The sequence below is a fragment of the Schistocerca cancellata genome, chromosome 9 (assembly GCF_023864275.1).
Source record: "Schistocerca cancellata isolate TAMUIC-IGC-003103 chromosome 9, iqSchCanc2.1, whole genome shotgun sequence".
NCBI lineage: Eukaryota > Metazoa > Arthropoda > Insecta > Orthoptera > Acrididae > Schistocerca > Schistocerca cancellata.
This window is the reverse complement of record NC_064634.1, coordinates 396,594,486-396,619,645: the sequence shown is the minus strand read 5'-3', so window position 1 is coordinate 396,619,645 and position 25,160 is coordinate 396,594,486. Positions and strand designations below refer to the sequence as shown.

Sequence of the window (25,160 nt, the reverse complement as noted above, 5' to 3'; positions counted from 1 at the left end):
TGAACTGAAAAAACAGTAAGATTATTCTATTGAGGAAATTTTTAACTTTCCACAGTAAACTATTTTACATTCACTTATCTTCAGTTGGATATTTACCACCCACAACTTAAACATGAATCATACCTTTCTGTGGAGCAAATAAGCTCTAGGAGGAATATCAGTGGAAACGATACTGCCTTGCTGGCTTGATGCTCACATATGTTTTTTTCACATCTTCTTCATCATCTTTTTTAACTTCAGTGAAACGTTCTCCTTTAAGACTGACAATCTTGTTGTCACGATACCTCACCAGCTTCTTAGGCTCCTGTGATCAATGAGAAATACCAACTCCATTAAAACTTTGAACAGAAACATTACACAAATTGATTAACATCTCATGTAGACAGTCAAGCAAAATTTTTGAAAAGACGTCATAGTCATCACTGACTGTAAAAAATTATTTATTTGCAATATTGCAATTTTGGCATTTGGGTCATTATCAAGTGGTATACAGAAGAAGACTGTGCTTTAGCATACTTCAAATCCAAAAGTCATCTGACATGTACACATGTCATCGTTGTATTTGTATATTGAGTCTTGTAACTACAAGAACATGTCAACATACATACGTTGTAGAAATAGCATAGATAATCTATATGGTTACCAAAGTTAACAACTTTGACATAGATCACTATTCTTGTACACTCTTTACATGAAAACTAACTCATTGTCATGTAAAGTACAGTCTTTTACTGTACACCACTTGGTAATTAGCATAAGGCTGAAAAAAAAAGCTGTTACAGTCAATGGTGACTATGAAGTCTTATAAAAAATTAAATGGATTGTTCATTAGATTTGGTGTTACTGATTTCTTTATAGGTTCCCCAAGGAGACGTATCATGGTTAGACAGAAAAGAGTGAGATGTAGAAAAATGAAATTGTGCATTACAGTAAACAAAGGGGTAAATATACACATCACACACAAAATTCTAGTAGGATTTAGTAAAATGTGAATTTTTTAAAATCTGGTGCTTTTTGAGGAGAGATGAGAGAATAACATCAAAAATAGTGTACATTAAGACAGTATACAGGAAACTGTCTCTTTTCACTGCTACACCAGAACCAATTTCTGTGAGAGTTGTATCCTGAAAACTACACACTCTTCAACATAAAGTTATACTATTGAGTCACAGGGTCCCTGATACTTGTACCAATCAAAAATCATTTATAACAGACACAGCACAATCTATTTGTCACCTTTCTGAAGCCATATGTGAGGACAGTGGCAACACATGTGGAAAACTAATGTTTCAAGTTTCTTAGTATCTTGCACAAACTTAAGAGGAGAAGGCACACAAGTTCGATGGCCGTAGCTATTGATTTCAACAATTACTCCCTGTTGTCTTCACACTGTTGAAGAAATTGGTGGGCACAGTTGACATTCTACTAATTGTGGTCTTCGTGAGACCCACTGTGTGCACACCTTGTGGCTCGCCAATTTCTTGGCCAAAATTCTCACATTGAGCTAGTACAAATCTCAAGAACCCAAAGAGCCAGTTCATGGTTGGTAAGCCTTTGATCCCAAGCAGTAGCCTCTCGAACTTGTTGACAGCCCCATTTGTGATTGACGGTCAGGTTGAATGGCCCAATACTTTTGCCATAAAGTTCACACAACTAACAATGGATGTCGATATGTGGAACCCCTTTTGTGTTTAAGAACCAGATAACTGAATGAATTTCACGTTTGGCAGTAGTGGCGATTGGGACTTCCATCATGGGTGGCTGCTATGCAAACAGTGAATGGTGAAAAGAAGCAGGGAAGGTTGGGATCAACCGTAGGGAGCCACCATGCATGGCAGTGTTGCTAGATTTTGTCAGACACCTCGGCTTGTGGATCTACCACTTCAGGAACCTTACTATGCATCAACACTCATATTTTACAAGACTGGCATCCCTTGTTGTTAAGTTATGACTCATCAGTCTCAGTGCAGAGACTGGGGCCCATTTTTAAAGGCCCAGTAGCCAGCATAATCCTTCATGGTGCAGTATGCCACACATTTTTAAATAGGAGAGTCTTGCAGACCCATATACCATACACTAACAATGAAGTCAAAATGCAGGAATGCTTTGTAAAACTGATGCATACAGATTCTGTCTGCTTCCCATGTGCTATGGCTACAACATTTTAAAATGTTTTGTTTTTAGGCATTGTGCTTTCAGGTCCATAAGATTTGAAAACCAATTACGTTTAAAAATAAATCTGAGGTCCAGAAAACTTAAAAGTCAATTTAAAATTAAAAACAATGTCTCTCACACTAAATGCAGGGATTTTAAAAACAGAAGGTGGATGGTTAAAAAGGACAAACAGAGTCTTTTCACAAAGGAAACTCCCCATCACACCACTGTCCAATTTAGTAGTAAGAGGGCCTAGCAGACAGCTGGTCAAAATCTGAACACAGATCAAGCATGAAAATGGGAAGAATGAAGAAGGTATACTGAATTGTGTGTGTGTGGGGGGGGGGGGGGTTTAACAAGTGCTACATTGAGCAAAGAACAGAAACAACTGCATCGTGGTTGAGTGGTTACGGTGTCGGACGGTAAAGCGGATGATTCATTTTCAATGCTCCTCATACCTTTATTTATTTTACTTTTTGTTCCTGTTCACTGTAATCAAATCTGTGTTTGTGTCGTGGTGTAACATTTTGCAACAGCAAGATGTGGGGAAGGGACCCACAGTGGAAGTTGATTCTGCACAAGTACTATATCAGCAGCTGAAAGGAAGAGGCTTTTCAATCACAAACCTTTGATGACAAAATGACAAGTCAACTGAATGTCTGCTGTATCATAAATGACATTAGTGACAGTATGTATGTCATATGATAGGACCTAATTTGTACATCTGGTGAGCGGGTGAGATATGCCTCCTTGCCTGATTTAGGTGTTCATGTGAATGTGTTCATTCCCAAGGAAATGATGAAAACATAATAGTTTGTCACATAAACCTGTAATAAAGGAATGCAACAGTTTCACAATCATGCAGCTTCTCTGTGCTCTGTCAACACACATGTTTTCAACATTTTTAAAGTTGCGTTCCATTTTGGAAGTTTTGACTCTTTAATTCCTTTGTTATAACATAGTTCACATCTGTTTAATTGTTGTTTTCATTTCTGTGAGACATCTATGTGGCATCTCGCCTGCTGTCACATTTACTTGCAACGGTAATGATACTTACCACGTGACATATATTCTATAACCAATGTATACTGTGACGCCTGCAAAGAGTACAGAAAGAGAACAAACATTTCAATGACTGGTCAGACAGTTCATAAAGTTGTGAAAATAAATACATAAATAAATAAAAATAAATGGCACGATGGGGTTTAGAACCCGGCTTGCCTGCGTTGCAGTTCAAAACCGTGACCACTTAAACATGACACCTTTGCTTTTGCTCTTCACTCAATGTTGCACTTGTTAAGCTTGGACTGTCCACTGTTTCTATTTCACTTTTTTTCACAGTTCTGTACATCATCTTCCGGTTTTCATGCTTGATCTGTGTTCAGTTTTTGTCAGGCTGTCCACTGGGCCCTCTTACCACTAAAACTAAGGTGGGTGTGAGGGGAATTTCCCTTGTCTGTTGAAAAATTGAAAACTTTCTTCGTCACCCATTCCTCCAACATTTTAACAGTCACTCGCAACTGACAGGTTGTTGTGCAAGGATAGAAGCTGAACAAAGGACCAAGTAGTCATCCACAAACACAGAACACTGGAAAGGACTTTCTGTGACTAGAAGTTATACTATCAACAGCTATTGATTGATTGATTGATTGAGTGATTGATTGAGAGGGGTTATGGGAACAAACAATGATGACATCTGTCCTCCAATTCCGAAGTTAGTCATAGAAGAAAGAGGGTCCGCTAAAAGTGCACGGATCCAGTCAGGGGAGTCAAATTATGAAATAATGAAAATTAAACACACACAGTAAAAGGCATAAATGGTGAGACCAAAGCTAAAAACTGGAAAAAAGGGACTGTCTTTGGGTCACAGATCGAGAAGAGTGGAAAATAGGTCCCAACCACAACCAACCTTCCCCTGCTCCAAGGCTAAAGTAGAACCTTATATCTGGGGGAGGGGGGGACATTTTCACAGAGGAAACTGAGGACCAGTTTAACCATCCATGAATCATCTGCTAATATTAAAGGTATAGGGAAGACTACATTTAGCAAAAGGGCTGAAAGAAGGGGGCATTCCACCGATATTTGGGATCCGTCAGTCTGGTCTGGCTCCACAACCATATTGTGGGAGTGGGTTGGCGCACGAGGAAACAATGGGTGAGCCTGGTATGACCAATGCATAGACGGTATAAAACGGTGGACTCCTCCTCAGAGGAGTGGAAGGAAGAGTGCCAAACTGCAGTAGACTCCTTCATTGTGCAGAGTTTATTACTACGAGCAGTAACACACCAGATATCATTCCATTTTTGGGGAAAGAGAGATTTGATATGGATCCGTATATTCGCAGCTGGAATCATGAAAGGCAATGGGAGATACTTATCTACTTCTCTAGCCAAATGGTCAGCCATTTCATTCCCTGGGATGCCCAGATGACATTGGAACCAGAGAAAGACAACTGAACAGGCAGCATGCCCAAGGGAAGAGAGAAGGCCATGGATAGCAGAGACCAAAGGGTGAAGAGAGTAGCATTGGTCAATAGCCTGCAGGCTGCTCATTCACTCTGAACTAATTAAAACACTGTGGAGGGAGGCCTGAGAAACAAAAAGGAGGGTTCTGCGAATGGCTGGAAGTCCTGCTCAGAACACACTACATGACCCCGGCAATAAATGGTGCTCTAAGCCAGTAGGAGACATGGAAGCGTATTCCACCTTATCGATTGTCTTAGAACCATCAGTGTAGAAGATGGCGGCACCCTGGAACTCTGCAAGGATGGCACAAACAAGATACCAGAAAACCCTAGAAGTCACAGAGATGTTAGGACCCTGCAATAGATCGGTCCTAATCCATGGTCTAGGCACCATCCAAGGGGGGTTATGGGAGGAAAGACATGGGAGTGCATTCCAGTGAGTGGAGACAGATATCCTGACAGAGGGAAATGAGATGCATGCCAATCGGCAATCCCACCCACCCACTCGTGAGCAGGTGTTAGGAGGGAGAAATCCCTCACTGGCAAAGAGTACAGGGTACTCGGGACGGTCAGGGAATTGGCGAATGGCAGAATGGCAACTATGTAAGAAACGAGGAGCTGGCTCTGTCATCTGTGTAAAGGGGGAATCCCTGCTCCTGTGAAGAGACCATCAGTGCAACTAGTGCGAAAGGCACCAATAGCCAGACGCACCCCACAATGGTGAACACAGTCAAGCAGTTTCAGAGTAGAAGGAGCTGCTGAGTCATAAACCTGACAACCATAATCTAGTCTGGACAAGACCAGAGCACAGTAAAGATGGAGAAGAGCGGAACAGTCTGCACATCAAGGTGTGTGGGCCAGGAGGCAGAGAGTGTTAAGCTTCTGTATACATGTAGTCTTTAGGTGGCAAATGTGGGGCAACCATGTCAGCTTGCTATCAAAAATAAGGCCCAAGAAATGGGACACATAATATGATGAACCCTTATCTCTGTTGTACACTTCACAAATCTGAAATGTCCGATAAGCGATGACATCACGTGAATTGAAATTATATAGCCCTTTTACTTTATCGACTTTTGGTCCACGAACAAGAGCAACAGTGACCCAGCCGTTACCGTGTTCATTCGTATCCTTGTTAGCGAGAGTGAAGTACGAAACTCCACCGCAAAACACCGATGGACCATGCAAGATGACTTGGGCACCTACAAAATCCTTGGTAGTAATAGAAATGTTGTCTATTGCTTTAAAAAGCAAGCATTTCTGTTACTACCAAGGAGTTGGTCGCATAATAAAGTTCTGGACTGGGGTGTACTACGGGTGAATGACAAAAATGCATAACCCATGTTTTGGAGGGAGAAAACTGGAAGCCATGGGAGGTGGCCCATGCAGAGGCCCATTGGATGGCACCATGGAGCCAGTGGTCAGCAGTTGCTATCAAGTGGGAGCTGCACCAGATGCAAAAATCGTTGATGTACAACAACGGGGTAACCAGAGGTCCAACAGAAGTCAGAAGCCCATTGATGGCAATGAAAAAGAGTGTGACACTTAGCACAGAACCCCTCCTGAATTTGAGGGGCACTGAGTGAAGTGCCAACTCGAACCTGGAAGAGTCAGCGAGATAAAAACTTGTGGATAAAAATCAGAAGTGGGCCACGGAAGCCCCAGTCATGGAGGGTAACTAAAATGTGATGGCGCCGAGCCATGTCGTAATGTAGGTGAAAAAAGACCACGACAAGGTGCCGGTGGTGAGTAAAAGCCTGTCGGATGGCTGTTTCCTTTCTGAATAAATGGTCAGTTGGGGATTGTCCTGCTTGGAAGCCACACTGATATGGTAAGAAAAGGCCCCGAGACTTGAGTACCCAACATAATCTGAAGCTGACCATCCTCTTGAGCAGTTTAAAAAGTAAATTCGTCAGGCTAATTGGGTGGTAGCTGTCGAGAGACTCCCCAGGCTTTCTCACCATTGTAACAGAAAAGCACCCATAAGCCAAATGTGGCTGAAGACGCTGAGGAGATGTTGCTTTGGGGGAATGTCCAAGTGTTGGACCATCTGGTTGTGGATGAAGAGGTAAGAGCCTGCAAGAATTCCCATTAAGTGAAGGGTTCATTATAGGGCTCAGCATGTTGCAGGATGAAACAGATGGGGGTCTGTTCAACTCTGCGTTTCTGCCAGAGAAAGGTAGTAGGATAGGAAGAGCACGCCGATGCCATCGCAAAATGTGTCATGAGGTGTTCTGTGAGGACCAATGGATCAGTGTACAGAGCACCTTGGAGGTTACGACCCTAGACAGTTGACTGCTGCTCGCAGCCCAGAAGGCTACTTGCATTACTTTTTACTCTTCTTAATAAGGTAACACACTTGTCACAGAGATGCTTAAAAATGAGGAGTTTGGCCCGTGAAGAGTGTTGCTTAAATCACTACAGCACCTGTCGGTGGTCCTGCTCAGTGACTGCAACATCCTTTGTCCACCATGGTACGGGTCGACGACGAGGGAGACCTGTGGAAAGGGGGGACAGCAGTGCCAGCAACATGAAGAATAGTGGCACAGTCACCTTGCACAGAAGGTGTCGAAGAGCACAGCATATATACATAAAGGCCAATTGGACCTGCAAAATGCCCTATGTGGCAGCCCGTCTGCCTGGCGGCTGCAGGGCAATACTAGAATCACCGGAAAGTGGTCACTCACAAAGGTTTTCATGGGATGACCAATGTAGGAAAGCCACGAGCGCAGGGGAGGATATCGTGAGACCGATAGCAGAAAACATGCCATAAGCAGCACTGAAGTGGGTAGGGGAACCATTGTTGAGGAGACAAAAATCGAGGTCCGAGATAAGTTGGTGAATTAGGAGACCCCTAACTGTTGAAGTGACACTCCCTCACAGTGGTAGTGGCACTGAAGTCCCCAAGGAGGAGAAACAGGGGCAGGAGTTGCGGAATTAAGGTAGACAGTGCAATGTGAGGAAGAGGCCTACCTGAAAGGAGGTAGGCATTGCACATGGTGATTGCCAGAGTCGTTTGGACTTGAACCGCTATTGCTTCCAGGATGGTACTTCGTGGGATCCAGTCACTAACGAAATCGGAGTGAACCAAAGTGCAGACCCCACCAGATGCTGCCCCGGGCCGGCACAGTTCCGACAGAACACCTGATAACCACGAAATCCTGGAGAGTGGTCATTACAGAAATGTATTTCTTGAAGAACAAGACAGAATGCAGAATAGGAGGAGACAAGACATTGCATTTCCGGTAGGTGATGACAGTATCCATTGCAATTCCACTGAATGACTGAGTGGCGAGAGTCCAGGTTAGACATAAAGAAGCCAAGTGAAGGTCATATCACTTGGTCAGTAGCTGTCACTGACAAGGATGAGGCGACATCCATAAATAAGATGTCAGACTCAGGTTGCGAGGGGGGAGATGGCACATCCAGAGGCACTGGAGAGGGGACTTCGTTTTCGGATTTAGGTTTCTTCTTCTTCTTCTTCCTCTTCTTCTTCTTCTTCTTCTTCTTCTCTGTCAGAGGTGGAGGAGGGTAGGGCACAGAGGAAGTACATGTGTCTGTAAGATTGGGAACTGAAAGAGAGTGGGCTATCTTGGGGTGCACAGATGGTGCATCTCGTGGCCGAGTGGTGGTAGGAGTCTTCCAGCCTGAGAGATGCCGGGAAGAGAGGTCCTGGGAGGGAGCCTGATCACTGGCAGGTGTTGAAGAAGGGGGGCACTTCTTCAGCTGGGGAGGGGGAGCGGTTCTCTGATGGGAGGTCGTGGGAACTGCAGGGGAGGGGGAGGGGGAGGGGAGGGGAGGGGAGGGAGGGACGGAGCTGTGGTAAGGATGAGTGAAGAGGAGGAAATGAAGTAACAGAGGCTAAAGTTGAAGATAGTGATGCTGGTTGGAGTCTCCCATACTTTTGGAGAGCCTCAGCATAAGACAGGCAAGCCAGGGACTTGTTATTCTTGGATCTTATGGTCTCTCTTGTAAGCCAGGCTATCTGGTGAGTGAGATGAGTGGCAGTCAGCACAACCGACATACACAGGTGGCGGAACACAGGAGCTTCCCTCATGGAGAGGGTGTCCACAATTACCACACAGAGTGTCCACCATACAGCAGGAAGACATATGCCCAAAAAGCAAGCATAGGTGGAGGGATGTATGGCTCCACGTCACATCTGTAGAACACAACCTTGACCTTCTCTGGGAGGGTTGCCCCTTAAAAGCCAGACTGAAGGTGCCAGAATTGGTGCAATTGTCTTTGTGACCCTTCTGCACATGTCGAATTAAATGAAAGCCATGCCACTCCAAATTAGCCCGGAGTTCCTCATCAGTTTGGAGGATGAGGTCCCTACGAAAAATCACTCCCTGGACAATATTCAGAGAATTGTGCGAAGTAATAGACACTGGAATATTTCCAAGACAATCACAAGCATGAAGCGCTGCAGATTGGTCAGCAGAGGAGACTTTGATACACAGAGAGCCCGACCACATCTTACTAAGAGATTTCACTTCACCAAACTCGTCCTCAATATTTTTCACAAAAAACAATGGCTTTGTAGTGCTCAATGTGTCTCCATCTGTCCTGGTACAGATGAGGTAGTGGGGAAAGTGTTTCATCCCAAGACGGCGAGCCTGGCCCTCCTCCAATGGTGAGGCCAGGGAAGGGAAGGTTTCTGGGTCATATGGAGCAGGATTCAATGATCCTTCACCATTCAAAGAGACGGCCATTTGAGAATGGCCAGATTTTTGCCACTTGATACCCTTCATGCACCAAGCATCTGCACTGATACCTTCCACTCTGACCAGGGGATCTCCCCATGGGCACCACCGGCAACACAGCATGGGGCGTCTGGCACAGTGGCTGTTGCCACGAGTTCTGATGCTCTTAGAAGATAAGCAACCTCTCCTTGGTATACATGGGGAGCGAACAACTCAGGTATCGGTAGTGTGACCCCTGTGTTGTCAGGGAGCTCAGCCATATGGGTACATAACAGCCCCACCACACGGACTGGCTACACGTGCTGGTGACCTAGCAGGGTGGAAGGGGGCTACAGTGGGTAATGGAGAAGAAAAGGAAGGAGGGGAGAGGTATTCACACTGTAGATGCTAGGGAGCGAGTTCTTCCCCAAATGGCTCAGACTAAAAACAAGAAATTTTGAAGTGGAAGTTAAACCTCAAGCGGAGACCTAAACACCAAAATGAGTGAAAGAACAGGCAAAAAGAACAAAATTGCAACCAATACAAGAAATCATGTGGATAGCCCAGGTCGATATAAATCAGAACACTGAGAGAGGGGTAGGAGGGGGCAATGGAGGAGGAGCGATGATAGGGAGGGAGGGCAGGGTGAATGAAATGCTGCCAGGGAAGGAAAAGTTGGCTGCAATGGCTCGGGGCCCCATTTGTGCCATGCATGAATTCATGAAAGAACAATGAGGCCCCCTGGGGGGAGGAGGGGGTAGGGCTATTAACGGCTATGACAAGGATTTAAAACCCACCTCCGAGGGACCCATTCTTCTGTTAAAAGTGATCAGATAGGGGGTCACTAATTTTTTGAAATTCAAGAAGAAGGTGTCGAAGGATGTTATGCTGCCAAATGGTATTCCAGATCCTCTCAATGTCAAAAAGTACAAATATTACATGATGCCTGTGTAAGAAAACCTGCTGCATAGCCACTTGTCATAGCTACTTGTAGGAGGTATACATACTCAAAGGTCGAGTGAACCCACAGTGAAAGCAACTAAGAAGCTGTTTCATTCTAAGCTACAGAGAAGATAGCATTTGACTACCTGCTGCAAGGCTTTTCTTACACATCTGATGTGGACAACACTATGATAGCTACTCAGGTATATACAGTCTTTTCCAGGTTTTAATAGTGGAATTGTAATAAACTCCCTCCACAAGTCAGGAAATGAAGTTAAAAAGTACAAGCAAGATTACTTTGCTTCATCCTGTGATGTGCCACAACATAAAGTAATGGGACATATCGTGTGCAAGTGATGTTTGACATGCCGCAGAAAAAACCAAATCCAGCTACCACATGGAGAAGGGGTAGTTGTATTGGTGGATGTGAAGTCCTAATTGCCCCTCTGTAGTGTTGAAGAACTGAATCCTGACCTGCAGTAGTAGTAACTCTGACAAAATGCTCCACTACCGCCTGGACAATGTCTCGAGTTTTCTTTGAGAATTCCATTCTGCATTACAATAGCCACTGGGCAGCTCTCACCTCTACTGGAAAGCCTCCTGGTGGTCTCCTATAGAACTGCACTTATAGTGAAATGATTTACGATACTCAGCCACAATCTCTTCTTGCTTCCTCTAATAATCTGATGGCATTTTGCCGTTGCTAATGAAAAACTGCAAGTTTCTATGCAGTTTGTCAACACCTGAAAATATGCACAGATACTCGCCGGACTCCATAGAGTGGCATTCATATTCACTGCTTCATCAGGATTTAGGCTGCCTTTGTAGCTGGCCTGAAGCCTTTGGAGTGCAATGCTTCAGTGGCATTGGTGATTTGTGCTGGTAATATGATCCACCATTCCTGAACAGTATCACAGTATTCAAACACAACAAAGTGGCTGTACAGTGTCCTGTTTGCATTACTGAGCATTCACTGTGGTCGCTTTCTTTCATCTGGCAGGTGAAGTATGCTGAGAGATCAACAGAAGTGAACGACAGGGTGTTGGTGTGTCTGACCCCCGTTTCACAGACGTTTATATGATGACATTACGAGGCTCTTGTGCACTTTACAAAACCCATACAGGAGGAAGGGATGGGGTAGCTGCGTAAGTAGTTTGGTGAGAACCTCCTATTTAGGCTTCGTGCTGGAGCGGGTAGAGGGAAAGTATTGTTAACCTATGATGTACATGCACTGATATGGCGACCCCTTGTAGGCTGGTAGTGTGGCAAAGAGCCACTACTCCTTCTTCAGCACTCAGTCTACTACAGCCGTCTTTTTTATGAAGATTATAGCTTCGTAGGTCTGGTGTTGTCAGATAGATTAAAATGTATCTCCTGTAGCCATACACACACTGGTCTCCACTAAACTAAAAGTTGTAGTTCATCCACACATGTCCTGAACACACGGATGAATCACTGTCATAGGGGAGCCATCTTAGTGCTGAGGGAGGAGGCCAATTTGTAATCAAAGCAATCACAATGCAGTAATGATCCAGCCCTACGGGGGTCCTCTGAGAGTGAGTGAGAGGGAGGGAGAGAGAGAGAGAGAGAGATAGAGAGAGAGAGAGAGAGAGAGAGAGAGAGAGAGAGTTGGAAATATCAAGAGCTGAGTTTGTCCAACAAGGTGAAGGTGCACGGATTGGTGAAAATATTTCCTACAATATATCATTTGATGTGACTGATGTCACAGGGTACCAAACTCAACAATTTTAGATGAGGCACTTGGAAGTTTTACATGCACTGTCGCTAGTTGGAGTGACAATTGTAGCATATACATTACTGTCAATTGCTAATACGCCATACTTCCATGGACGAGTAAGGAAATGCCACCCTCCTCATCAATTTAGTATTTTTCACTATGTTGTATGAGTGCAGTGTACCACTACTATACATATCACGAACAAAAGGTCCAGTACACACATAAAATGTGAGGTACAAAAACATATCAAACTGTGCTCTTTCCCTCATGATCAACCTCTGGTTGCATACCTTTAAAAATGGGTAACAGCTAGTTAATCTTTAACTTATTTTTCCAACGCAAACTGTAAAATTTGGGCCAGTGGTGCATCACAGGAACTAGGAACAAAAGGCATGAAGCAGAGAGAGAGAGAATCACAGAGGATGGTCAGCATAAGAGTTTAAAAAAAAAATCGCAACACCAAGGAGGAGTTGTGCGACATAAATGAAAGTTTGTAGATGTATGTCTATACGTGAAAGACGATGTCTATTCAAATTTCGTGCCAGTGACATAATAGTGGTAATAATAGCACCACTATGAGGATGGAAATCAGATTTGCATCAAATAAACACTGTGACGGTCATGACCATTAGTTAGCTTTGAGACTGCATGTGCTGAGTTGATGTTAGCCAAGAACATCTTTAAAATGACAAAGATACCATTATCAACAACTTACTAAGTTTGAACAAGGTTGTGCAATAGGGCTACGAGAAGCTGTATGTTCCTTTTGCAAATCTGCAAAAAGACTCGGGAGGACTGTAGCTACTGTACATGACTGCTGGCAGAGGTGCCATGAGAATGTATGGTCAACAGAAAACCAGGCTCGTGATGGCCACATGACACTACTGAGAGGGAAGCCCATCATGTTCGATGTATGGCTCTGACACAATGTGCTGCATCCGCAGCAGTAACGTGAGCAGCAACTGGCACCACAGTGACACAACAAACTGTTACAAATTGGTTATTTCTTGGACAGCTCCAAGCTAGGTGCCCTGTAGCATGCTTTCCACTAAACCCAGACCACCACCTATGTGTCTTTAGTGTTGCCAAGCGGAGCTCATTAGAGAGCTCTGATGAAAACTGTTTCTTCCTCAGTGCCAGTGATGGTCGTGTATTGGTTAGGAGGCGGCCAGTTGAGGACCTGCAACCAACATGGCTGCATGCTAGACATACTAGACCTACACCAGGAGTTATGGTCTGGAGTGCGATTTTGTATGACAGCAGGAGCACTCTTGCAGTTATCACATGCGTCCTGATTGCAAAACTGTGTGTCAGTCTGGTGATTTGACCTGTTGTGCTGCCATTCACAAATAGCATTCCAGGGCATGTTTTCAACAGGATAAGGCTCACCCACATAAAACTGTTGCAACCCAGCAAGGTCTACAGGATGTAGACATGTTGCCTTGGCCTGCTCAACCACCAGACCCATTTCCAATTGATAACATATGCAACATCATTGGACGACAACTCCACTGTCATCCATAAACAGCATTAAAAGTTCAAAGATAGACTAATCAAGTACAACAGGCTTGAAACTCCATCCAACAAACTGACATCTGGTACCCGCACTACACTATGCATGCAAATTTGCATGCTTGCATTCAATATTCTGGCAGTTACACCAGTTATTAATGTAATAGCATTTCAAATTTGCTATGGTTTAACTCTCACTTATATTAACCAGTGATCTTGCCCTGTTAACCACTTAAACATGTTACCTAGACAAATGTTTCCCTGAAATTTCATTACTCTACTTTTTAATTTTGATGTTGGGATTTTTTTCCCCATCAGTGTATGTGCAACCGCTTTCATATAATGCAAGTTCTTTTTAAGTTATAAAAATATGAAAGAGCTCACATATCACATCAAAACCAGTCCTGAAAGCAAAATCAAAACAATATGATGTACAATTCGAAGGGAAATGTGAAAGTCTATTGGGGAACGAAATGACCTAGTAATTAAAGATATCTAAATGTTCCATGACACAAAGCATATAGCAATGTGAATAATCAGTTCAAAATACAAAACATTGCAGTACGTGTGAACATATTAACCAATTCAAGATAGCCTCACCTTCTTCCAGTGAAATCAGGTAAATAATTCTCTCTCTTAAAAGTAAAAATTCACCTGGGGCTGATAACATTTCTTCAAAATATTAAAAGCATACTCTTTTGATATAACTACTGTACTCAGTCATATATTTAACCATCATTTTCACAAATTAACTTTCCAGACAGACTAAGGTTGCCTTTGTAAGAACCATCTTCAACAAATGTAGTAGGACAGATATTCATTAAAATTGACTTTTTTCACAGTTAACTTCCTCCTCAAATGTTTTGCAAGAGTCAACGTATTTAAGAACATCTGAATATAACTGAAAATATACGATTCAGGGTAGTTATAATTTTGATTCCAGATGGGCCTCTGCAGTGAACATACCATTAACCATTTCACTAACCGTGTATTAAAAATTTTGTGATGAAAGCATTAGAAAATTAACCTTCCATTCATTTATGTTGTATGAAATAATTTCCTGGGGCAATTGCAAACATACAAATAAAATATTAGTTAAACAGAAACAAGCTATAAGGATAATATCAGGAGTCCATACTCAAACTTCATGCAGGCAATTGTTTGAAAAACTGTGTATACTAACAAAAGCAGTATTTGAAAATAACAACAGCATGCATAAATACTGTATAACACTACGAACAAAAGTAGTCCCATTATCGACACCGTAACATCACTGTTGCACAGAAAGGAGCAAGGTATACAGTCATAAATACACTCCTGGAAATGGAAAAAAGAACACATTGACACCGGTGTGTCAGACCCACCATACTTGCTCCGGAAGTGGGCTGTACAAGCAATGATCACACGCACGGCACAGCGCACACACCAGGAACCGCGGTGTTGGCCGTCGAATGGCGCTAGCTGCGCAGCATTTGTGCACCGCCGCCGTCAGTGTCAGCAGTTTGCCGTGGCATACGGAGCTCCATCGCAGTCTTTAACACTGGTAGCATGCCGCGACAGTGTGGATGTGAACCGTATGTGCAGTTGACGGACTTTGAGCGAGGACGTATAGTGGGCATGCAGGAGGCCGGGTGGACGTACCGCCGAATTGCTCAACACGTGGGGCGTGAGGTCTCCACAGTACATCGATGTTGTCGCCAGTGGTCGGCGGAAGGTGCACGTGCCCGTCGACCTGGGACCGGACCGCAGCGACGCACGGATGCACACCAAGACCGTAGGATCCTACGCAGTGCCGTAGGGGACCGCACCGCCACTTCCCAGCAAATTAGGGACACTGTTGCTCCTGGGGTATCGGCGAGGACCATTCACAACCGTCTCCATGAAGCTGGGCTACGGTCCCGCACACCGTTAGGCCGTCTTCCGCTCACGCCCCAACATCGTGCAGCCCGCCTCCAGTGGTGTCGCGACAGGCGTGAATGGAGGGACGAATGGAGACGTGTCGTCTTCAGCGATGAGAGTCGCTTCTGCCTTGGTGCCAATGATAGTCGTATGCATGTTTGGTGCCGTGCAGGTGAGTGCCACAATCAGGACTGCATACGACCGAGGCACACAGGGCCAACACCCGGCATCATGGTGTGGGGAGCGATCTCCTACACTGGCCGTACACCACTGATGATCATCGAGGGGACACTGAATAGTGCACGGTACATCCAAACCGTCATCGAACCCATCGTTCTACCATTCCTAGACCAGCAAGGGAACTTGCTGTTCCAACAGGACAATGCACGTCCGCATGTATCCCGTGCCACCCAACGTGCTCTAGAAGGTGTAAGTCAACTACCCTGGCCAGCAAGATCTCCGGATCTGTCCCCCATTGAGCATGTTTGGGACTGGATGAAGCGTCGTCTCACGCGGTCTGCACGTCCAGCACGAATGCTGGTCCAACTGAGGCGCCAGGTGGAAATGGCATGGCAAGCCGTTCCACAGGACTACATCCAGCATCTCTACGATCGTCTCCATGGGAGAATAGCAGCCTGCATTGCTGCGAAAGGTGGATATACACTGTACTAGTGCCGACATTGTGCATGCTCTGTTGCCTGTGTCTATGTGCCTGTGGTTCTGTCAGTGTGATCATGTGATGTATCTGACCCCAGGAATGTGTCAATAAAGTTTCCCCTTCCTGGGACAATGAATTCACGGTGTTCTTATTTCAATTTCCAGGAGTGTATATCTGAGCTTCTCCCCTGTGAATTACACTGAGGTGACAAAGATCATGGGATAGTGATACAAACTTATACAGATGGCAGTAGTATCGCATATACAAAGTATACAAGGGTAGTGCATTGGCGTCACTGTCATTTGTGCTCAGATGATTCATGTGAAAAGGTTTTCAATGTGATTATAGCTGCACAACAGAAATTATGAGACTTTGAATGCAGAGTGGTAATTGGAGTTAGATGCATGGGACATTAATTCCAATTTGGAAATCATTAAGGAATTTAATGTACCGGGATCTACAGTGTGAATAGTGTGCCAAGAATTTAAAATTTCAGGCATTACCTGTCATCACAAACATCACAGTGGCTGACATCCTTCACTTAACAAGCAAGAGCAACAGCATTTGCATAGTTGTCAGTGTTAACAGACAAGCAACACTGTCAAATCACCACAGAAATGAATGTGGGATGTACAGCGAACATATGTTAGCACAGTGCAACAAAATTTGGCATTAATGGGCTATGGTAGCAGATGACCGACATGAGCGACTATGTGAAAAACATGAATCGCCTGCAGCCCCTCTTCCAGTGGTTGGACCATAGACAATTGGAAAACCATGGCATAGTCAGATGAGTCCTGATTCCAGATGGTAAGAGCTGATGGTTGGGTTCGAGCCTGGTGGAGACCTCACGAAGCCACAGACCTAAGCTGTCAACAAGGGACTGTGCAAGCTGGTGGTGGCTCCATAATGGCATTGGCTGTGTTTACTTGGAATGGAGTGGGTCGTTTGGTCCAACTGAACAGATCACAGACTGGAAATGGTTATGTTCAGCAACTTGGAGACCGTTTACAGCTATTCAACAACTTCATTTTCCCAAACAATGATGGAATTTTTGTGGACGACAATGCACCATGTCACCAGGCCACAATTGTTCGTTACTGGTTTGTACAACATTCTGGACAATTTGAGTGAATAATATGACCACCCACATCATCTGACATGAATCACATCAAACAGTTATGGGACTTTATCGAGTGATCAGTCCATGCACATAATCCTGCATCAGCAGCTCTTTCGCAGTTATGAATGACTACACAGGCATTGTGGCTCAGCACTCTGAAGCAGACTTGCCAAGTCCATGTCACGTCGAGTTGCTGCACTACGCCAGGCAAGAGGTCTGTCACGATATTAGCCTGTTTCTCATGACTTTTGTCACCTCAGTGTAAAGGTGATGCAAATAATGAAAGTTTCAAAAGTGAACTGAAATCATTCCTACTTGACAACTGCTCTTACTCCACAGACAAATTTTGAGTAGATCAGTATGTATGAGGTTGAGTTACATTTATAAAACGATGCTGTAAATTAAGATTAAAACAAAAAGTTCATTTACGTAAATGGACAGTATCCAGCTGTGTTTTCACAGTGGAAATGGATCTTATTTGTAAATTTGTGAGCCTACTAACACATTCTTCATCATGATGAGTTAATGTGAATATGATCCACGGGCACGAGATGAAAATAAAAATACTTGTGAAGAGCAAAAGATAACAAATATTATTATTGTGTTCAAAATTTGTTAGCAAATTAAAAGTGCACATTGCTCTATCTTCTAGAAAACATGTTAGGCAATGAGCAGATCACAGACTGGCACTATTATAATTTTTCTTTATTTTTTTTAATTTAGTGTCATTAGGTTTTAATTTCAGCACAAATCCTGTTCTCTGTAGTAGGATTAATCTTTCAATTATGCAGTTACATAGGACCTCATAAACCACTTTAAAAAAGAAAACTGAGTTTGTTTATCACAATGGGAACAATGCATGCAAAATCAGTTGTCTGCACTCCAGCTGCAGTTAATTTTTTTGTGTAATTTTGCTTGTGAAAAGCTAATACATACTGCTTTTGGTCCCACTGGCCTGTGCTCACGAACATCATCATCCTTGTCCACATAGCTATACCTCGCTATTATGCGTGATTTCAGTTCCTGATCATCTACAACAGCTTTCTGGCGCTGAGCTAATGCCTGCAACCAAGTAAGAAAATTTAATTAGAGTTTTAGATGTATCAAAACAAGTCATGATACTGTTACGTAAACTGCTCACTGTACGATGATAGTTCAAATAAAAAAGTCCAGATCAGCTCTCAGATGAACAAGGATGGATCAGGAATTGACTGTGACCTATTTGAAAGAATTATATGGGAATTAATCTCAAGTTATTTCAGGATATTGGGTGATGATTTCTTCCAAAATATAAATTCTACACCTTAATTACTATCTTAGCTTCACCATTTAGTTATACATTGCACTGCAGGTAACTCAGAAGAATACTGAAATTCTTTCTCTTTTAATTACGCTTTAGCACAATTAAATGAGTAGTTGTGTCACTCTATTATGTGTGTTGCACTCAGATGGTTGAATTAGAGTACCACACTTCATGAAAATCCTTTGCTTGGGCTGCTGAAGGTTTATTAAGGAGTCTGTTTTCATTAATTTTCAACAGAAGTGTGTGGATAAAGTGAATGTGATACTCTGAATGGTGTTCCGAAACTGCAACTGAAGAAGATAACACAACAAAATTTTAAAATATTGTATACTGTAGTTTACAAATAATGCTTTATGAAATTTATGATGCTTTGGTGATTTCAAGAAAAAGAGCCCAATATATTTGAAATGCAGAATTTACTAACAGAAAGCTCTATACAACACGAGTACCACAGCTGTTGAATGCCAATCAAAAGCAATTCAAAAATGGCATCTACTTACTGGGGGAAAAAAAAGGTCCACCTTTCCCCCATAAAGTCTGTTATTCATTTATTCATGGCACAATGATAGGCAGTTTCCATACTGACTATGCAACACAGGGAACAGGGTACCACATAGCATAAGTAATAATATGCTGATGTCTGCTCTATTTACTTGGCCACTAGAACAACAACTGTTAAGAATTTATCAGTTGAATACACAGAAGATGAAATGTGATTTCATTACTTAGGGCACAAATTTGAACACCGAAGATTAATGCTGAAACACCTGAGACTGCAAATGAAGAAGACATTCAAGACTGAACCTTGGCAGGAGAACTGATGTTCAAAATTTCTTTGGGACACATAAGGGCCTTTACTGGAAGACTGCTTTCAAAAGGTGTATATGATCAACAGGGCAAGACACATTCATTTGCTTCTCGACTATCTGCTGGCCTGTAATCAGACCAAGTGCTGGAACCTGTGATCATGACATATTGTGACATCACTTTATGTTTCCCCACACAGTGCTGGCCAGCACACTGACACCATCAACCATGTGTGTTTCTAGTTGATGCACTCCTGAACTTGCTTTCTTCTGACTGTCACATCTTTAAACTATTCTAATATACTTTATGAGGTCATAATTTTTTGTTATTAAATAATACTGTACATTTGCAAACAACTGTGCTTAGTTTCATATTATCTGGCTTGTCAAAATCTTATCTGCTAAAACGTATGTCAATTGGATTTTCAGTGCACATGTGCACTTGACAAAAAAACTGCTGATGTTCTGAACAATGTATGAAACAATCACAGTTACATACTGTACTGGTCTAGTAAATGGAAGTTTTTGCAAATAGTAACAGCCTTGGCAGAAAATGGTGTTTTTCTTCAATACATACAGGACGGAGCAGGGAAACAAACATTTTCATGACTGAATAACTGAAACCACACACACACACACACACACACACACACACACACACACACACAAATGCAACTTGTACCCACGTCTGCAGTCTCAGGTAACAGTGTGGTTTCAGCTGCCTGAGACTGCAAATGTGTGTGTGTGTGTGTGTGTGTGTGGTTGGTTGACAAAGACCTTAATGGCCAAAAGTTCAGAAAATAATGTCACAAAGGTGAATCTTTCTTTACGGACACAAATTTGGATCCTCTTCTGAAAGTTACACAGGCCTCTCAACAACATTTTATTCAGCACAGCTTCAATTTTATGATGAATGGAAATCTTAAGGTCATCAACTGTGCGAAGCTTGTTCATGAGGTCATCGACTGTGTGGGGCTTGTTCATGTACTCTCTTGATTTCAAGTAGCTCCACAGAAAGAAGTCCCAGATTGATAGAGGGGGTGAGCATGAGGCATGAGGAACATCACATATCATTAAATGACATGTCCTTGAAATATTTGTTGAACCACTTTCATGGCTGCTCTTGCTGTATGAGCTGTGGCACTATGCAGTTGGAACTACATTTCTCTCAGTTCACTTGCTGCCTTTCAAGTACTGTTTTGCTAAAATTTGAATGTAATGTGCTGATTCACAGTGTCTGCAGTTCCTCCCTCTTCAAAAAAGTAACATCCACCAATCCCAATCTCGGAGAAACTGCACCACCCTGTTATTTTTGAACTATGGAGAGGTTTTTGATGTAGTTCTTGTAGGTTCCCTGACACCAAGTACTCACAAATACTGGAAACTCTGCATCTTCCATACGATTAGCATCCATTATGCCACAAAATTCTCTGCACTGCACAAAATCCACTTCACTTAGTTGCTGGACAATCAATATTTTGTAAAGGTGAAATTTGAGATCACCATGTAAAATGCAATGAAGCAAATGAAGTGACATACCCAGTGATACAGCCTGTTGCCTATTGGATCATTTTGAACTGGCAAGAACTGCCGTCCCCCCTCTGTCTCTGTTTTCCAGAGTTTGGGAAGACCAGGTGGTTTCTTTTTCACTACAGATCCAGCACTTCTAAATGCCACAACTTATCTGAGTATAGTGGTCTGATCTGGGACAGCATCTAGATGTCTTTCAATGGAAACATCTTTTAATGGTAAAAGAAGTTGAACTGTGACCACAGAATCATTGTTTCTAAAGAACTTTTCAAATGCAAATGCGTGATGCTCTATGCTCCAATGCCTCGTAGAAACTGATATTGCATTGTATGAACTTTCCCCCAATGATCACTCCACATCAAAACCCCCACTTGTTGTCGAGTGCTAGTGGTTTGAAAAACATGTGTTTCCTCTGTTCCTCCCTGTTATTGACAGACAGTTGAAGGAACAGTTATCTCTATTTTGTCAATGCAGAGCAGATCAAGAGAAATAAGTGTTGCAGCATCAGCCTCAAGCATGCTACAGCAACCATTCAAGGGGTATGTGGGCCATCCACTGACATAATTCTGCAGCTAGGAGCTACAATAATGTTGGTACAGGACTCTGCAATGCAGTGTTATACAGTCAGCAGTGAAAAGACTGTTACATGCTGTAGCACAACACAACATTTCCACAGTCTACTACAAGATGGGAATCTACCTCCTACCATAAGACCCCCAGCCAGAGTGACTGTATATACTACCAGCTCAGCTATAGCAGTATTCTGTTGGTATCACGCATTTGTGGAGCCGACAACTTGAATCCGCAAGGGTGCCATTGACACCAGCTGCTGCCTCAGTATACTCATAGTGTGATAGCTATGGCTGGGTTTTCAGCTGCACCCATCAACCTCCTCTATGGAAGCACTGAATAACAAATAATACTGTTGTTGAGTAAGCATTTTTGAGTCTACACTAACTGTGGTACTGAAGATCCCATCCCACAGCTTTTCACAAAAGCCACTTTGGAGTAAGTAGAAGCCATCCTGCAAGTCTTACATCAGCCAGCAAAAGCAGTGGTATCAGAAGAGCCAGTACCTACAACTGACATCGTGGAGCAACTATCTGCGACAACCCTTCAGTGTGTTGAGTGAAAATGAACTGTTCTGCATTTGATAGGGTTACGTAAACATTGTATGAGTAGGTGGCCTGGACATTATGCCAGGGAATAACTGTGGCCAGTATTCGAATTACGAGTTGGGATGATACCACTGCAGAGATGATTCAGACATTGCAAATGCAGGCACACAGTATGGAGCTGTCCACACAGTTGGCTGCATTGAGAGACAATAGTCTCAGTAGGCCAGTAACCAACCAAAATGTAAGTACCACAAACCAAGTAACTCCTTTTTCAGATCAAGCAGATGGAAAACTTTTTGATAGCTATAATGCTGGGACACTGGGCACAGCAACTGCTTCTACAAAGGAATGTACCAACATCTGAAATTCTGAAGGCACGCTTACTGCAGTGGTGAAGAAGAAAAAACAGCTGTAGGTATTACAATGAACATGTCACAAAAACAGGGAGAGACCACTGAAAATTTTGTGGAGAGGTTTAGGAAGCTAAATGTCAACACATATGAGCTGACAGAAAATGATGATATCAACAGGGTCCTTCTGCAAGAGACAAAACAAAGGGAAAGATATATTTTTGCAGGGATTGCCATCTGATGCATCAAGAAAGGTACAGATATAGTTCCCTAAAAACTTAACTGAAGCCACAGAGCATTAGAGGGAACAGGCACAGTGACCCAAATTCACTAATGATGTAGAATTTTACAGGTGTGGGTGAACAAGCCACTTATGATGTGAACACCATGAAACAAAGTAAGAAATGCGGGCAAACAGGGCATCTACAATGGGATTGCAGACAAAAATCTAAGATGGGGTGAGAATGGTACCTCAACGTTAAATAACAATGGGGGCTCCAGAGGGGCTATGTTACTCCCAGTACATACATATGTCAATACTTTTGCAGTGGCACAATTTTGCTTAGTAAATGGAAAGAAGCATAAGTTTATATTGGACTCGGATTTATAAATGTCTGTGGCAAGACTGGACCAAAGGGGGAAAAGGAGGTTGGGCCCAACACAATATACATAAGAGTGGAGTAGGTGGAAATGATGTGTGCTCACTGGGTTCACTGATTTTGAGTTTTCAGGTTGGGACAAAAAATGTTTGTGTTTGTATAGAATTTTTGCCTCGTATAGGCAACAGTTACTGTACAATCTTGGAGATAGATTCCTTGATTAAATAGCACGGTAACGTCAATCTAGCATGGTGCATAGAAGAGCTGGAAGGTAAATCATTTTGGTTAGGTGCTGCTGCCAGGAATACCTACCTGCAGCAAGGTATGCCCCAGATGTTCGGGAAGCCACCTAAACTGTGAATATGGTCCATTAGATCAAATCACAAGACAAAATAGAGCAAGATACAGGAGAACAAATGTTGGTGTGCTTACAAACAAATTTACTGGTAAACATATTGTGTACAGTGGAGCTGCAAAAGGAAAATGATAAATCAGATAAAGCACAGTGTGTAATACTCAAGAGTGTTGTTTGAGTATGGAAGTTAGAGGGTGAGCACGTAGTGGCCATCAGCGTAGATACGCTCAGGACCACAAATGTGGAATTACGCAAGGGAGTGATGGTCACCAATATGAAGATTTAGTTGGGAGACAATTTCGATAAAGTAAACTCTGAACATAAGCTTAAGCAAGCCGGCAGTTAGCTGCATTGCAGGAGAAGGTAGTACACTTGGAAAGAGCAGAGAAGATAGCAATGGAGTAATTATTTTTAGAATACAATGATTTGATTAATACCCATGGGTCACTGCCAGCAGCCCTAGAGACACAGCATAAATCCCAACAGGGAATGATTGCCAGTGTAACATAAACTGTACTATATACCGCATCACCTGCAACAAGTGATGGAAGAATTTATTTAACAGCAGCTACAAGACTGAGTGGTACTGAGGCATCCAGGACTGGGGTAATTGAATCACATTCTCTGTCAGTGTTCCAACTACCCGTCATCATGTCCAGAAATGCGGAATATCCTGCCCACTATCCTCCCCAACTCCCACACTGTGGTATTCCACCACCCACCGAATCTATGCAGTATCCTTGACTGTCTCTACTCCACCCCTTGCCGTATGGCTCGTATCCCTGCAAGAGACTGAGATGTGGGACCTGACCCATACATTCTCTCACTACCATTTACTCCTGTGCTGTCACAGGCATCAGCTACCCCTAAAGGGAAAGGCCACTGTGAAAGCAGCCATGTGATCCACCAACTAAGCTGCAGGCATGTGATCTACCAACTAAGCTGCAACCACTTTGCTGCTTTCTACATGGGCATGACAACTAACAAGCTCTTCATGAACAAGAGTGGCCCCTGTCAAACTGTGGGCAAGAGACAGCTGGATCATCCAGTTGCTGAACACGTCACCCAACATGATGTGCCTCACTTTAATGACTGCTTCATAGCCCATGCCTCCTGGATTCTTTCTACAAACACCAGCCTTTCTGAATTGCACAGTTGGGAACTCTCCCTACAATGTATCCTTCATTCCTGTAACCATTGTTGTCTAAACATTGGCTAGTCTCTGTCGCCCACTTACCTATCCACTTCCCTGCCCCAACTCTAATACTACATGTCACCTATCCTGCCAAAACACCTATAAGTAATTTATCCTCCTCTACTTCTCTCCTCTCACCTACCTCCCCACAGCCTTCAAACTGCTGCAAATTATCAGCCTTATCCTGTCCCCACCAAGTTCCTGCATTTTATACCAGGCAGCACTAGCAGTCTTACCCACCCATACCTGCTATCCCTCCCCGTCTGAGCCCCATGGCTCCTGTTTACCTCCCCCACCCATCCCTGACTGCTGCTCCGTTTAGATGCAGTCGCATTCGGCCTCTTGAGCCCTGAAACAGTCACCTTGTGCGTGCAAATTGTACTTTTGTGTTTTTTCTGTTGCAGAAGGAGGGCTTTATCTGAAACCTTAAATATTTTAGCAGTCTTTTTCAATGTGCCTGTTTGCAACTCAACACTTCTACATGGTGAGTAGCAATATGGTCTCACTGTACCCCAGACCATGTATCGGCCAAAGTGCTTTATTTTGTAGTAGCAGTATTCTGTTCAAGTGCACATAATCAGCATAGTCTGACAACTCTATCCCACAATGCACTGCTCATTTTCCCATTTGCAAAATTTGTGTGTGTGTGTTTTTTTTCTTCTTCTTCTTCTTCTTTTTTATTGAAGTGCAGGCAAAGAATGTACAGAATTATGAAATTTATTACAACTG

At 43.2% G+C, this 25,160-nt stretch overlaps 1 protein-coding gene across 1 annotated transcript in view; it reads right to left on the bottom strand.

Annotated features, from left to right (window-relative positions):
• Positions 1-25,160, bottom strand: part of LOC126101079 (CUE domain-containing protein 2) — a 109,135-nt gene that overhangs the window by 28,921 nt on the left and 55,054 nt on the right. Inside the window, exons 6-7 of the mRNA XM_049911758.1 lie at positions 18,112-18,237; positions 124-304 (exon numbers count right to left, since the gene is read on the bottom strand). Coding sequence (XP_049767715.1) covers positions 158-304; positions 18,112-18,237 — 273 coding nt within the window. The 3' untranslated portion in view covers positions 124-157. The remainder of the gene's footprint in view (positions 1-123; positions 305-18,111; positions 18,238-25,160) is intronic.